The sequence below is a fragment of the Polyergus mexicanus genome, unplaced genomic scaffold (genome assembly GCF_030449975.1).
Source record: "Polyergus mexicanus isolate NDT 795.1 unplaced genomic scaffold, iyPolMexi1.0 SCAF_26, whole genome shotgun sequence".
NCBI classification, from domain to species: Eukaryota; Metazoa; Arthropoda; class Insecta; order Hymenoptera; family Formicidae; genus Polyergus; species Polyergus mexicanus.
The window spans coordinates 1565880-1580327 of record NW_027223346.1 but is presented as its reverse complement, the minus strand read 5'-3'; the positions used below and the strand labels follow the sequence as shown (position 1 = coordinate 1580327).

At 28.9% G+C, this 14448-nt stretch overlaps 3 protein-coding genes across 7 annotated transcripts in view; 2 read left to right on the top strand and 1 right to left on the bottom strand.

Annotated features, from left to right (window-relative positions):
• The window catches only part of Mbt (serine/threonine-protein kinase PAK mbt), an 83327-nt gene that overhangs the window by 62900 nt on the left and 5979 nt on the right, over window positions 1-14448 (bottom strand). The gene's annotated exons all lie outside the window — the stretch shown is intronic.
• Window positions 130-5383, top strand: LOC138943289 (odorant receptor 10-like). 3 transcript variants are annotated; one of them, XM_070313988.1, is made up of 8 exons: window positions 130-356; window positions 561-830; window positions 1002-1470; window positions 1798-1897; window positions 2069-2194; window positions 3290-3445; window positions 3802-3868; window positions 5323-5383. In XM_070313988.1, exons 1-7 carry the CDS (start codon window positions 326-328, stop codon window positions 3853-3855), a joined length of 1206 nt encoding a protein of 401 aa, XP_070170089.1. In that variant the 5' UTR covers window positions 130-325; the 3' UTR covers window positions 3856-3868; window positions 5323-5383. The 3 variants fall into 3 exon arrangements, with proteins under 3 accessions (XP_070170089.1, XP_070170088.1, XP_070170090.1); XM_070313987.1 differs by lacking the exon at window positions 5323-5383 and having other exon boundaries at window positions 3802-4029; XM_070313989.1 differs by lacking the exon at window positions 5323-5383 and having other exon boundaries at window positions 3290-3450; window positions 3802-4029.
• On the top strand, window positions 8817-14203 carry LOC138943281 (odorant receptor 10-like). 2 transcript variants are annotated; one of them, XM_070313978.1, is made up of 7 exons: window positions 8817-8955; window positions 10144-10413; window positions 11309-11777; window positions 12096-12195; window positions 12375-12497; window positions 13823-13978; window positions 14090-14203. In XM_070313978.1, exons 1-7 carry the CDS (start codon window positions 8922-8924, stop codon window positions 14141-14143), a joined length of 1206 nt encoding a protein of 401 aa, XP_070170079.1. In that variant the 5' UTR covers window positions 8817-8921; the 3' UTR covers window positions 14144-14203. The 2 variants fall into 2 exon arrangements, with proteins under 2 accessions (XP_070170079.1, XP_070170080.1); XM_070313979.1 differs by lacking the exon at window positions 13823-13978.

The window sequence follows — 14448 nt, the reverse complement described above, 5'->3', positions numbered from 1 at the left end:
AAAGTTAATACATGTACGTGAAGCATGACATTACAAAATATAAAAAAACTTTTAATACAATTTCGACGATATATATAGGGGGACAATATATTTATTGCTTTGTTAAAAACAGTAGTATGTAATTATTCTTATGCCTATAAAGTTTTGTTACGAAGCAGGCACAAGTGTAAGCCACTGCAAGTAGCATCTTTAATATTTAATGCATCCTTCGATGTAGCAGACAGGTCGTCGTACTCGTCTCAGAAGCATACGTAATAACTGTCTTATAGGATGGAACGAATACGACAATCGACAACATTTCAACATATTCGCATTAACCTCCGATATGGACATATCGAAATCTTCATGTTACAGAGGTACTAAGCAGATGTTATATATCTTTCACTTATAGTATTTATATTCAGTATTTCTAATAAGAAAATTTTTAAATTGGTATTGTATTGCATTAACATGTCACTTTGCAGTTTTATCACTTTTTATCGAAATTTTACAATTTACACATTTGTAATTATAATATTCAAGTTGCTCTTATTTCCTAAAAAAAAAAAAAATATCTTTAGATTTCGAATGGGCGATTGAACTAAACCGTCTGACTTTAAATTGGATCGGCTTATGGCCTATCAACGATAAAGTCGGTAGGAAAAAATTCGGATCTGACATTCGCATGGGTTTGACTTTTATTACGATAACATTTTTCTTTTTAATTCCTCTTGTTTGCGCGCTTATGCGAGTTTGGGGCGACATGGTACTAATGATAGACAATTTACGAATTACATTACCTGTATTATCGGTTTTATTAAAATTTGTCATCATGCGATGGAAGCAATCAGGTATGTGTGGATTTGATATAGAATACGTAGTTATAAATTTCATTTCTTTGTCAAATTCTATTACAGTACTTAATTTATTACTACAGTCATAACAGTAAATTAGATACAAGTTGTCTTATTTTAATTTTACATTATTTTACTATTGATATCGTTCTTTTTTACATTCCCAAGTTGTTTTATCGATCATAAGCATGGTTAGAGAAGATTGGACGACATTGAAGCTAGATGCAGAAAGAGATGTAATGATAAAGCGCACGAGGACTGCTCGATTGATTATAATTTGTGCATACGTTCTAATGATATTCGCGTTAATTATGGTTACCATTTTTCCTTATTTTGGCCTACCGTTCAGACGTCTAACAAATCTCACGGATCGAGATAAACCATTACCGTTTCAGACATATTATTTCTACGACACAGATAAAAATCCGCAGTTCCACTTAACATATCTTACTCAAGTTATAACGGTGTTTCTGGCCACAATAATTTATACGTCAGTAGATTCTTTTTTTGGATTCGTGATTCTTCATATTTGCGGGCAATTAGAAAACTTCAGACGCCGGTTAGTCAATTTGGTCGTCGGCAAAGAGTTTAACAAAGCTTTGAGAAACAACGTAGTGACCCATTTACGACTTATCAGGTGTGGGTTTCGATTATAACATAACTGAATTTGACAAATTTAACATAACTTTTGAAAAAATTGTTTCTATCAATGTATTTTAAATTTTATAGGTTTAACTTATTTTTTTCTAATCTTACAAGATTGATCATATATGTATATCGCTATAAATGTAGGATGAGATTTTTTTTCTATTCTTCTCTATAATATTAAATAGAAAAAAATGTACATGTAATTATTACACGTGTATATAATCTTAAGCGTGAATTTTTGTACAATATGTACTAAGTGCATAATTTTCCATTGATTTTAATATAATGACTTTTTAAATGTGTTTTACATTTAAAGATATGTCAATAACGCTGAAGATATATTCACTTTAATGATGCTTGGATCGATAATATATTTTAGCATTATATTTTGTCTATGTGGATTTGCGTTGCTTGTTGTAAGTTCTATTAACATAGATTCTGTTGAAGGTATAAAAATGTACTTTAAGTTTATTAATTTTTAAAATATATAGTTTGTGTATGGTGCAGTATGCATTGTATGCATTCGTATGTTATCATCTTCTATTTTTTCTTGATTTGTTTTTATTAATTAGTGAGATTTTATCCAGGTGATTAATAATGAGAAGATAAATGCCGCGAATTTCTCACGAATATGCTACGTTATAGCAACTATCTTTACTTTTTTTATGCAAATGTTTTTCTATTGCTATGCTGGAGAGCTAATAACAGATCAAGTAAGTTACAACTTTTTAGATATATATTATACATAAAATTATTTGTCATTTTACTATCTCGTTTGGTGATTTAATTATTATTATTATACCATATGATTTAATTATTATATTATTTTATTTGTTTTCATAGACAAAAATTAAATATATGGTTTTTTTTTAAATATAATCTGTTTTTTTATAAAAATATAAATTATAAATACTATTATCTTACATATATATATGTATATATATGGACCATTTATTTTGAAAGTGGTGTAAGTCCTTTTTTTAAAAAAATGAGATATGACGTAATTTATGCTTGATTTAGTGTAAACTTTTTGTTTATAACTAGTTAGTATTTAATATCTTAAAAAATGCTAATGCTTTGTTGAATTTAAAATTGGCCGGTAAAAGAAATTGCGTAACCATTGATTATGAAAGTGGTGTAAGTCCAATTTCCATCACGATGCCAGGCCTATTACATACGAAAAATATAAGGATATGCAGCAGCTATTACCTTATATACCTCCTGTGCATCATGAATATTTCAAAACACTGCCACATGAAGAGCATAAATAATTAATAATACCAACATCTTGTGTTAAGTTTAACAATATATAAATATAATTAACGTTCAAAATAAAAAATACTAATTCTATTTTATTTCTTGTTATTATTTATAAACAAAATTGGATTAATATGAAATATATTTTAAGTGATATTTGTTATTTCAAAATTGAAATTAAATGATATTTACAATTGACTAATTATAAAAGTGGCGTAAGTCCATTTGCAACCTGGAAATATATATTATTTTAGTTAAATTCGCCTAAAAGAAATTTATATAATCAAATTACATATTGATAAATTAGTACAAACATTCCCAGACTTCACATAATTAACCTATATTTTTTAATTGTCAGATCTGCTAACATTTAATTTTCTCGAAACAAAAGAAAATGGACTTGCACCACTTTCAAAATAAACGGTCCATATGTGTTATAAGTTAAATTTTATTTAACTTTTATTAATGTTTATAAAAGTTATGGGTCGATATGTATATTGTAAATTAATATAAATATTTATACGAATATTATCATATGTCCCCTTGTTAAGTGGAAAGCAATATATCATGCTGTGTACGATCATAAGTGGTACAAATGGGAGTCAAAAGAAGCGAAAAATCTTATTCTATTAATGGTACGAGTTCAGCAACCCATCGGTATCACTGCAGGAAAGATCGTTCCATTAGCGATGATCACTTTTAGCAGCGTAAGGTTATTAGCATTTTTTAATTTAACTAAAATTTTTTATATCATTTTTTCTCTTTCATCTGTGTTCATTTATATAATGAAATATAATTATAATATAATATTATAATTATAATATTTTCAAAACGTATTAACATTGTAACTTTTAATTTTATACTAAGCCTGTTGATCAAAGAAGTATAATTTTTATTAATAAAACTTTAGGATTTAAATTTAAATTATTTAGTATTTTAATATTAAAAATGTGATTACAAATATTGTATAATGTGAAACCGTAATCAATATAATCAAAAATTTTTTTTCGTACTTTTGTAAAAATATCTTTAGATATATATATATAGATATATTTATTTTCAGCTATTAAAAACGTCAGCTGGTTATATATCCTTTTTATCGGCAATAATGGATTAAAAGAATTAAACTGGTATTACATAGTAGTGCTATATAATAACAACATATAATAATACATACAGTATTTCATATTAATATATAATACATAGTAATACACAGGGTTGGGAAGTAACGCGTTACTTGTAACGCCGTTACCGTTACAGTTACTTTTTTTCGGTAACTGTAACGGTAATGGCGTTACAAATTTTATTTGTAACGGAAAAAGTAACTTCGTTACATTTTTCGGTAACGAGTAACGAATTTAACAGTTACTTTTATCGTTACTTTTTTCAAATTTTTTGATTTATTTAAGATATTATTCTTGCTATTGTGCGTGATAAAATTTTTATCTTAACCGTAAAGCCGTAAGCAAATCGACCAATTAGCATTCTTATTATGTTGTAATCTCATTTACTACCAGTTCTAAGTACCTTGCAACGAAAATTAGAAAATCTCAATAAATCTGACCTTATAGATTGCCATTCATTAGTTGAAGCTATTCAGCAAGGTTTAAATAAAAGGTAACTTATTAATTTGATTAATACATATGTTATTTAATTTTAAATAAGGATTTAATTGAAAAATATTATTTTATTTTAAACTATTGATTCAAAAGTATTAATTTCAATAAAACAAACAATGTCGCTTAATTTACTATATTTGATTTTAGATTTCTTACGATATTTGAAACAAAAGAATTAATAATAGCAGCATGTTTACATCCAAAATTTAAGTTAAACTGGTTAACCGGAGAAAAAAAAACGTGCTGAAAATTACTTGGAGGATTTATTGGGAATCCGATCAACTGAAAATTCTTCAAAAGCTGGAAAATCTGACGATCACGATGATTTTTTCATTTTTGAGCAAAAAACGGTGCAAAATGAATCTGAACAAGAAGAATTGCAACGGTTTTTAAAATCAAATAATTGTAATATAGAAATGTTAAACGACTATCCAAAATTTAAAAAACTTTTTATTAAATATAATACAGCTTTACCAAGCAGTGCATCTGTAGAAAGAATGTTTAGCATCGGTGGCTCTGTATTAACACCACAAAGAGGGCATTTAAATGATGATACTATGGAGCAACAAATTTTATTAAAAATTAATAAAGAATTTCGATAAAATTTAATCATTTATTTTGTAATAAACCTTGAATGAAATCTTGCTTACAATTTTTTAAAAGTTTTTCTTATGCAAAATAATTTATTAGTTTGTATTGTAAAAAAGTAACGGAAATTGTAACGACTCGTTACTTTTTAGTAACTGTAACGGTAACGAGTTACTTTTATAAAGTAACTTTCCCAACCCAGGTAATACATTAATTCGAGAAAATGAAAATATGAAAAATAAATATATTCTTCTCCAGTTAAAATTACTAATAAGAGACAACAATTACATTTGTTATAAAGAAAATAAATGTTTACATTCTGAATATTTACCTCGATGTTTGCGTCTTCTCGTAAATTATGTTATTTTTGTTTGAAGATTACGATCATCATTGTTATACGAATTGCTCGATTCAAACTGTAGATTTACATATCGCGTTTTTCTCGTATAGAAAAATAAAGAACTTTCAATTTAACATTTTCACCGTCAATTTTCTACTGTTGCACTTAATGTTTGGTACATCAATAAATATGTCGTCTTGCAACAAGCATGTGAAAAATATGTAAAGCCACTGTTATACTATCACTACTATTACATAAAATGTAATTTATTTGTCATTGTTTTCGATGTTAACGCACGTATATGAAGCATGTTACAGACTACAAAAAACTTTTAGTACAAATTCGACGATATATGTAAAGAGATACAATATATTTTTCGCCTTGTCAAAAACAGTGTTTGTAATTATTCTTACGCTTCAAGTTTTTATGCGCAAAGTTTTGTTATGTAACAGAGAACTTTACACGACTACACGCATCTTTAATATTTAATGCAGCTTCGACGAACCAGCCAAGTTTTTGTACTCGTCTCACGAGAATGCGTAATAAATATCTTATTATAGAATGGAAAAAATACAGACAATTAACAACTCTTCACATTTTGTAGTCTGAACAGATTCAACTATACAAAGGAAATATTAGGAATAGAAATAAATATTAAATATCAGGAAGAGCAATTTGGAATTATTTTACCTTCTCCAACAAGAGAACGGAATAACGCATAATGAATTAAAAATAAGAAATAATTAATCCGTTTCTTTGTTTGAAGTAAAATAATTCCAAATTGCTTTTTCTAATACTTAATATTTATTCCTATCCCTAATATTTTCTCTATTGTACGCAGTGCCTATATTTTGATAATTTCGATAAAATATCTTTTTAAATATGTTGATGTAGATTCGTCAATAATACTGAAGATGCATTTACATTTACCAGTTTAGTATTGCTATTTGTCTATGGGAATTTATATTGATTAATGTAAATTTTAGTAAGATATACTTTGTTGGTGTATGTAATTGTCTTCTTAATTTATAGCAATCTCTTTTTATTAATTAACGAGATATATTGTTTACATGATTACTGACGAAAACTTAAATATTTCAAATTTCTCACAAATAAGTTACCTAATAATTACCGTCGTCTCTCTACTTACGCAAATATTTCTCTTTACTGCTTTAGCGGAGTTTTAATAACCGAAAAAGTGTAAGTCACATATTTATATAAACAGCATAGGTAGCGTTATATATTGTAATGCTAATTTTATAGATTTTATGAAATATTTCTAATTTTATATCATTTTATGAATTCTTGCTAAAATTAAGAAAACTTTTTATATGTATAGCTGCGTTTGCCATTTTTTATTAATACAAATATATATGTATATATATATATATATTTTTTTTTTATTAAATGCGATGCAATATACCGTGTTATGTGCGATTTTGGTATATATTGGAGTCGCGCAAGGCAAAATAACATTATTTTATTAATGTTACTAGCCAAGAAACCTTTTCGCATTATTGCAGGAAAAGTTCTATCGTTAACAATGACCACTTTTTGCAGGATAAGATTATTAATAAAATCTGCAATTCAATGTATCATCCTCTCTCTGCTAAGTTTTTTAACAAATATTTAATGAGAATATTTTTTAAATATCACAATTTTTTTATTATTAAATTTTTACGGCAAGAGAGACTATTCTCTCTTCTATTTGCGTAAATATAAAAAATTATTGTTACAAATATAAATGAGAAAGCGCATAAAGAATATAAACATATATTTCTGTTAAAGATTAATTGTTCTTTTGTAGAATCTTTTTTCTTGATTAAAGATATATATTAGGTGTACAACTTTGCTTCCGCCGTTTTTTTTCCGAAATTCGAGGCTTTATTGTAAAAAACTGGTTATACATTTATGATTCAATGTATTGTCCACTCTCAATGATCGTGCCAATTCTTTTTGGCTTTGACTCGAGTCTTCATCAAGTAATGCCTCCAATTCTGCATCTTCGAAAACCTTCTCTCTTCCACCGCTATGCCGGTCTTCGACGTGAAAATCACCGTTCTTGAAGCGTTGAAACCACTCGCGACACGTTCTTTCGCTAATAGCAGCTTCACCATAAGTATTTGAGAGCATTCGATGAGCCTCAGCCGCAGATTTCTTCATATTGGAGCAGAAAATTAAAACCTCCCGCAAATGACGAGAATTTGGCTCGTAAACTGACATTTTCAATCGAGAATAACTTTATGACGCGGACACAAATCGACTAATGTTTCTATGGGGTTATGTTGACAGATGCCCAAGTTTATCGCATGACGTCTACGATCTATTTATTTCGACCACTACTTACCGCTAAAGCCATCTATAGGAAAACGGCGGAAGCAAAGTTGTACACCTAATATTATTTTCAGCTATTAATAATATTGGCTAATATTTTTTCTACTAGCAATGTGGAATTAAGAATCATATAATAATATATTATTATTCAGATATTCAAGAAAATGATAATTGAATTAGTATTACCGCAGAAATAAAGTTTTAAATTGTTTACATCTCATTGTATGATATTTATTGTAAAAGTATTATCGTGTGATTATGCGACACGAGATAGTGTCAACGGCAGGAACATTCCGATAAGAATTTGAATCTCGCGTGTTGCCTTCTTTTCGATCTGAAGAAAGCGAATCTATTGTTCAAATTTTTCCTTTATTATTCATACGTTTCCTATGTACGTGAATATATTTAAAAATAATTACAGATTTTTGTTTGTTGATTCTTACCGAATCTCAATTTTGCGAGATGAATTCATAAGATGAATTACGTGGATACTACAATTGGAGTTTTATTAATATCGATTTTCGCAACAGTGGCGCAAGTTTTGATATGCAGAAAACAGATCGTATTATTTTATACTTGATAATGATGATGTATCCAAACAATTTTTATTATGCAATGAAATTGCAATTTTACAGTCCTTTAAGCAGATCTTGTCAAGCGAAAAACATGAATGAAATATCAGAGGAAATAAGAATGATGTTCGGCATAAGAAAACATGCGCGAACAAACTTCAATATTGTATATATGTGTACTTCGTTGACGCTAAAGACAATTATGTATACAATACATAGATATATACAACTATGTATATAGTCCATTCGATTCGATATACATGTGTCATATCAACGCGTATACCTTTGCAATAAATATTCAAAAAATACGCGTAAGAACGTGTAATGCGATGCCCCTTTTTCTTGTTAACTGCAATTTCTCTATGTTCTCGCGTGTTCGCTTTATAAAAATCCATTAAAAATGCATTTACGTGCCAATGTTTTTCGCTCCGTACACGTGCATAACAAGGTACGAAAAAACTTTTAAAAAGTTCGACGAATAATGTGATATTTCTTATTTTTTCATTGTATTAGACGTTAACGCTTTTTATGACATATTTTTATACCTGTAATGTTTTGTTACGAAACCGACGCCTGTAATCGCCTGAGAGGGAGAGCAGTTTTAATATTTAATGCATCCCTCGATGAGAAGCAGCAGGTTGTTATACTCGCATCGCGAGCATGCGTGACGAGAATTTTTTGCCATAGATCGGCGAAAATTGGAATAGAGTTGCGCGCATTAGTCTTCGCCATGGACACTTCCGGATATTATTCCCGTTACAGAGGTACCAAGTTTTTATCATGTACTTTTCACGCTCATTTTAAGATTTACCTTATGAGAATTCTTGGTATTATTATATTGCTATATTAAAACAATAATTATTGCATAATAGGATCAGTTTGTATGTATGTGTTAAATTTTTCTATTAATTTCTACTTTTACGCGTATAATACGTGAATATTTCTTTTACGTTAAACTTCTTAAATTTTAAATTGATCTTATTCTCAGATCATTTTTTAACATATTAAATAAATAGATTTATGAAGTCTCAAACTTTTGGAATTTTAAATCTTTAAGCTTTTCTTTAGATTTTTGATGTGTCTTTATACAGGGTGTTCCATTTTAAAGGACTCACTCAAATATTTCAGAAACACTGCGTTAAATCGAAAAATGTTTCAAACAAAAGTTATGTGGCTTCAAGGGGGCCATAAGATGGTGACAATTATTTGACCTTGGAAAATCATTTAAAGGTCATGTGAAGGTCAACTTTACAATCTTAAATAGAAACCCCCATTTTTTATTTAGTATTCTTGTAGCTTGCCTCGATAGCTTTCCAAAACACTATAATAAACTATTTTTTTATTCAGTACTTTTTGAGTTATTTTATATTTTAATCTGACATATTTTGATATAAAAAATTAAATATCCCGTAAAATATTTAGTTTTTGATAATTTTACCGTAATACTTCTATGTACAGAATAATGAGACAAATCAATTAGTATAAAAAAAAATTGTTTTTAAGAAAATTATTTACAATGTATTTTTTTAAACAATTTGTTTTTTTTTTTTTTTTTGGAAAATTATCGAAAACTGAATATTTTACGAAATATTTTATTTTTTATATCAAAATATGTCAGATTAAAATATAAAATAACTCAAAAAGTACTTAATAAAAAAATACTTTATTATATACTTATATATGTTTTGGAAAGCTCTCGATGTTAGCTACAAGAATGCTAAATAAAAAATGGGGATTTCTATTTAAGATTTTAAAGTTGACCTTCACATGATCTTCAAGTGATTTTTCAAGGTCAAATCATTGTCACCATCTTATGGCCCCCTTGAAGCCACACAACTTTTGTTTGAAACATTTTTCTCTTCCGGGCTTGGTTTTTGAGATATTCGACTGGATGGATTAAAATGGGACACCCTGTATATCATTTTTGCTTTCTAATGTTAAAATTCTGTTAGATTTTGAGTGGGCAGTGGAATTAAATCGATTTGGTCTGGAAATGGTCGGTTTATGGCCCAAAACGAACAAAGTAGCTAAGAATAACTACGCGTCCGATCTTCGCGTAGGCATCATTTTCGTTATAATAACATTCGTCTCTGGTATTCCTCTTATATGCTCCCTTGTACAAGTTTGGACCGATATGATACTCGTGATAGACAATTTGCAGATTACGTTACCTCTAATGTTGGTCTCATTGAAACTTGTTATCATTAGATGGAAACGGGCAGGTACGTATGTGCTTAGAATTATTTTAATCTTTTTATTTTAAGCGTTTAATTCCTCAGTCTTTTGCTTTTCATTTCAACTTATACAGAGTGGGACATTTATATCGAGACACCTAAATATCTAAAAAATAAAGTAAGATAGGAAGAAATTCAGATAAAAGTTGTTCGGTTCTAAGGGAGTCATAAGACGGTGCTATTAGTTTGACGTTGGGTGGAGGCGCTTCGGAGATTTCAATGTCAATCTTGTTTTTTTTAAATGGAAACACCTCATTTTTTTACACAAATCGATTCCTTTCAATATTTTGCATAAAAAATTATAGGGGCATGAGTGGCCAAAAGTTTAATAGTTTACGAGATATTTTATACTTTATTTTATTACTTTACTTGGACATAATTTTATATAAACTATAAAATATCTCATAAAATTATTTATTTTCCAATAATGTTACCTTAATATTTTAAGCTCAAAAAATGAGAGACATCAATTGATGTAAAGAAAATAAAACAAGATTGACATTGTAACGCTTCTCCGAAGCGCCTCCACCCAAACTAATGCCACCATCTTATGACCCCATTAGAATCAAACAACTTTTGTCTGAAACATTTCTTTCTATCTTGCTTTATTGTTTAGATATTTAGGTGTCTCAATATAAATGTTCTACCCTGTATAGTATATTCACCTGAAACATAGATTAAAACTTTTATGGAACAACGATCTTAGTCTACATTTCAGTTAAACGTACCTTATATATTATATTAAAAATCGAAGAATTTATATAAAAGTGTTATAAATATATAGGAGAAAGTCGTCTAAATCGCACAGGCTTCTAAATTGCATCCTCACGCTATAAATTTGTCTTTGACATTTAAATAGATTAATTATAATTATATTTCCAAGCTGTCTTATCCATCGTGAAGATGATAGCAGAAGACTGGATGGCGTCGAAAATAGACGCGGAGAGGGACGTGATGGTGAAGCGTGCGCGGACCGCACGGCTTTTCGTGATTTGCGGATACGTTCTGATGATATTCCAATTCGTCACGATTATTGTTCTTCCTTGCTTCGGTCTGCCCTTTAGACGCTTAACAAATCTCACGGACCGGGACAGACTGTTGCCGCTGCAGACGTATTACTTTTACGATACGGATAAGAGTCCGCAGTTTGAGTTGACACTTCTTATTCAGGCCACGACGATCTTCATGGCGGCTATAACTTACACGTCGGTGGACGCTTTCCTCGGACTCGTCATTCTCCACATTTGTGGTCAACTGGAGAACTTTAGAAGCCGATTAGTCAGCCTGGCCTGGCGAAGAGATTTCAACTGCCCTCTACGCAACAGCGTGATCGCTCATCTGCGGCTCATTAGGTTTCCGCAGGTTTTAATAGTATGACAATGAGACAAATATTCAATGAAAAAGCTTCACGCAAAAATTTATATTATATAACTATAATTATAAATAACATTTATATTATATAATTTACACCCTTAAATATTAAGTCCCTTGTAAATGTATGGTTTCGATGTTATAAGTATTTATGTAAAGGCTTCGACATGATTGTGTAGGATATTTCGCAGATTTTCGTTTCTTTCATTTTTGCGGATTTCTTCGTCGTTTATAATTGAATGTATCTCGTTATTTTGAGTATATATCTTTTTTAAATATGTTGATTTGTATTTTTGTAGATTTGCCGATAAAATGGAGAATACATTTGCCTTAATGATGTTGAGTCTAGTATTCTATTTTGGTATCGTATTTTGTTTGTATGGATTCCTGTTGCTCAGTGTAAGTTTAATAAGACAAACATTAAAATTGTTAATGTCTGTTCTTTATGCTTTTTTTAGAATACATAAAATTGCTAATGATACATCTTATCTGTGATTATAATACTTTTATTTATATCCCGATAAATTTATATTAATTTATTTTTGAATGAATAGTAAAACATATGTTGTATTTATTAGGTGGTCACTAACGCAGAAAATAATGTCTCTTTCTCGCGAATAGGCTACGTGATAGTCGGTGTCGTTACTTTACTAGCGCATACGTTTCTCTACTGCGGTGCCGGAGATATTATAACAGAGCAAGTAAGTATGTTAATATTGTATATGTTATTCAAAATGTATTAAATAATTTTGATTAATCAATTTAACGCGTCATATGCTATCGCGATCAATCAGTGATGTTCAATCAGTTCATATTTAGAAATATACATTTTCGAAACGATAAACAGATTTGTACGTCGTAATCTCACGTTTCTTGATTTAATATTGTTTATGAACTTAATTGCCAAAAGAAAGCGCATGCATTTAGAGGAATTATTAACTTATATTTATACCCAATTATACGCGTGTATGTATATTTTATATACATATATATTTCCATAAACATTAATTTTTTTCGAGCTTAATTGACTTTTTGCTAAAGAAAGACAAAACTAGAATCTCATGTGTTATACAGGGTCCTGTCCCATTTTAAAGGATCCACTCAAACATCTCAGAAACACTGCGTTAAATCGAAAAATGTTTCAAACAAAAGTTGTGTGGCTTCAAGGGGGCCATAAGATGGTGACAATGATTTGACCTTGGAAAATCATTTGAAGGTCATGTAAAGGTCAACTTTAAAATCTTAAATAGAAAACCCCATTTTTTATTTAGTATTCTTGTAGCTTGCCTCGAGAGCTTTCCAAAACACTATAATAAACTATTTTTTTATTCAGTACTTTTTGAGTTATTTTATATTTTAATCCGACATCTTTTGATATAAAAAATTAAATATCTCATAAATTAGTTAGTTTTTGATAATCTTACCGTAATACTTTTATGTACAGAATAATGATACAAATCAATTAGTATAAAAAAATAATAGTTTTTAAAAAAATTATTACGATGTATCTTTTTAAACAATTATTTGTTTTTTTTTTGCACTAATTGATTTGTCTCATTATTCTATACATAAAAGTATTACGGTAAGATTATCGAAAACTGAATATTTTATGAGATATTTAATTTTTTATATCAAAAGATGTCGGATTAAAATATAAAATAACTCAAAAAGTACTTAATAAAAAAATACTTTATTATAGTGTTTTGGAAAGCTCTCGATGTCAGCTATAAGAATACTAAATAAAAAATGGGGGTTCCCATTTAAGATTTTAAAGTTGACCTTCACATGACCTTCAAATGATTTTCCAAGGTCAAATAATTATCACCATCTTATGGCCCCCTTGAAGCCACACAACTTTTGTTTGAAACATTTTACGATTTAACGCAGTGTTTCTGAGATATTTGAGTGGGTCCTTTAAAATGGGACACCCTGTATATAAGTAACAATTAAGATTAACTTATGTTTGTGAAAGTGGTCGATAGATCAGGATAGATATCCACGTGTCATTATGTATGTAAATGTTTAGTGCGAAGCGATATGTTGTGCTCTGTACGATCTTGATTGGTACAAATTGGAGTCAAGAGAAGCAAAATGCCTAATATTATTAATGATACGTGCCAGTGAACCTTTTCGCATCACTGCAGGAAAGATCATTCCGCTAACAATGACTACGTTTTGTACCGTAAGATTATATTAATGGACTGCCACGTTAAAATATGTTCTTGCACCTTCAACGCAATTTTGTTCGTCTCGATATATCTAACAATTAGTAGAGATGTATATTGTTTTTCAGCTACTAAAAACATCGGCAGGCTATATATCGTTTTTACTGGCAAAACGGGGTTGAAGCAGAAAAATTTATTATTGTAGTATATCATTACTAATATATTTCTATAGGAAAAATGAGAGGGAAAATGTTGCTAAATTGATAATTATGAATAAAAGTCGATAATTTCTCTGTTGATTATAAAAATAATATATTTATGTTACTTATTTCGCTGTTTGTTATTTATTTTATTAGTTTTATTATTAGGAAAATTTATATCTTATCGAATGTTTTGATATACGTGAGTATCTGCTTTCTTAAATTTATCATATTAAACTTTTTTCATCATTTTATAAAAATAAATCTATTAAAAAAAATAAGATATA

Bases quoted from the DNA above. Each gene is read 5' to 3' on its own strand.
- LOC138943289 (XM_070313988.1), top strand. From the start codon at position 326: ATGGACATATCGAAATCTTCATGTTACAGAG. The intron at 357-560 runs GTACTAAGCAGA...AAATATCTTTAG, and splicing joins GAAATCTTCATGTTACAGAG to ATTTCGAATGGGCGATTGAA. The intron at 1,471-1,797 runs GTGTGGGTTTCG...TTACATTTAAAG, and splicing joins ACCCATTTACGACTTATCAG to ATATGTCAATAACGCTGAAG.
- LOC138943281 (XM_070313978.1), top strand. From the start codon at position 8,922: ATGGACACTTCCGGATATTATTCCCGTTACAGAG. The intron at 11,778-12,095 runs GTTTCCGCAGGT...GTATTTTTGTAG, and splicing joins GCTCATCTGCGGCTCATTAG to ATTTGCCGATAAAATGGAGA. The intron at 12,498-13,822 runs GTAAGTATGTTA...GTAAATGTTTAG, and splicing joins GAGATATTATAACAGAGCAA to TGCGAAGCGATATGTTGTGC.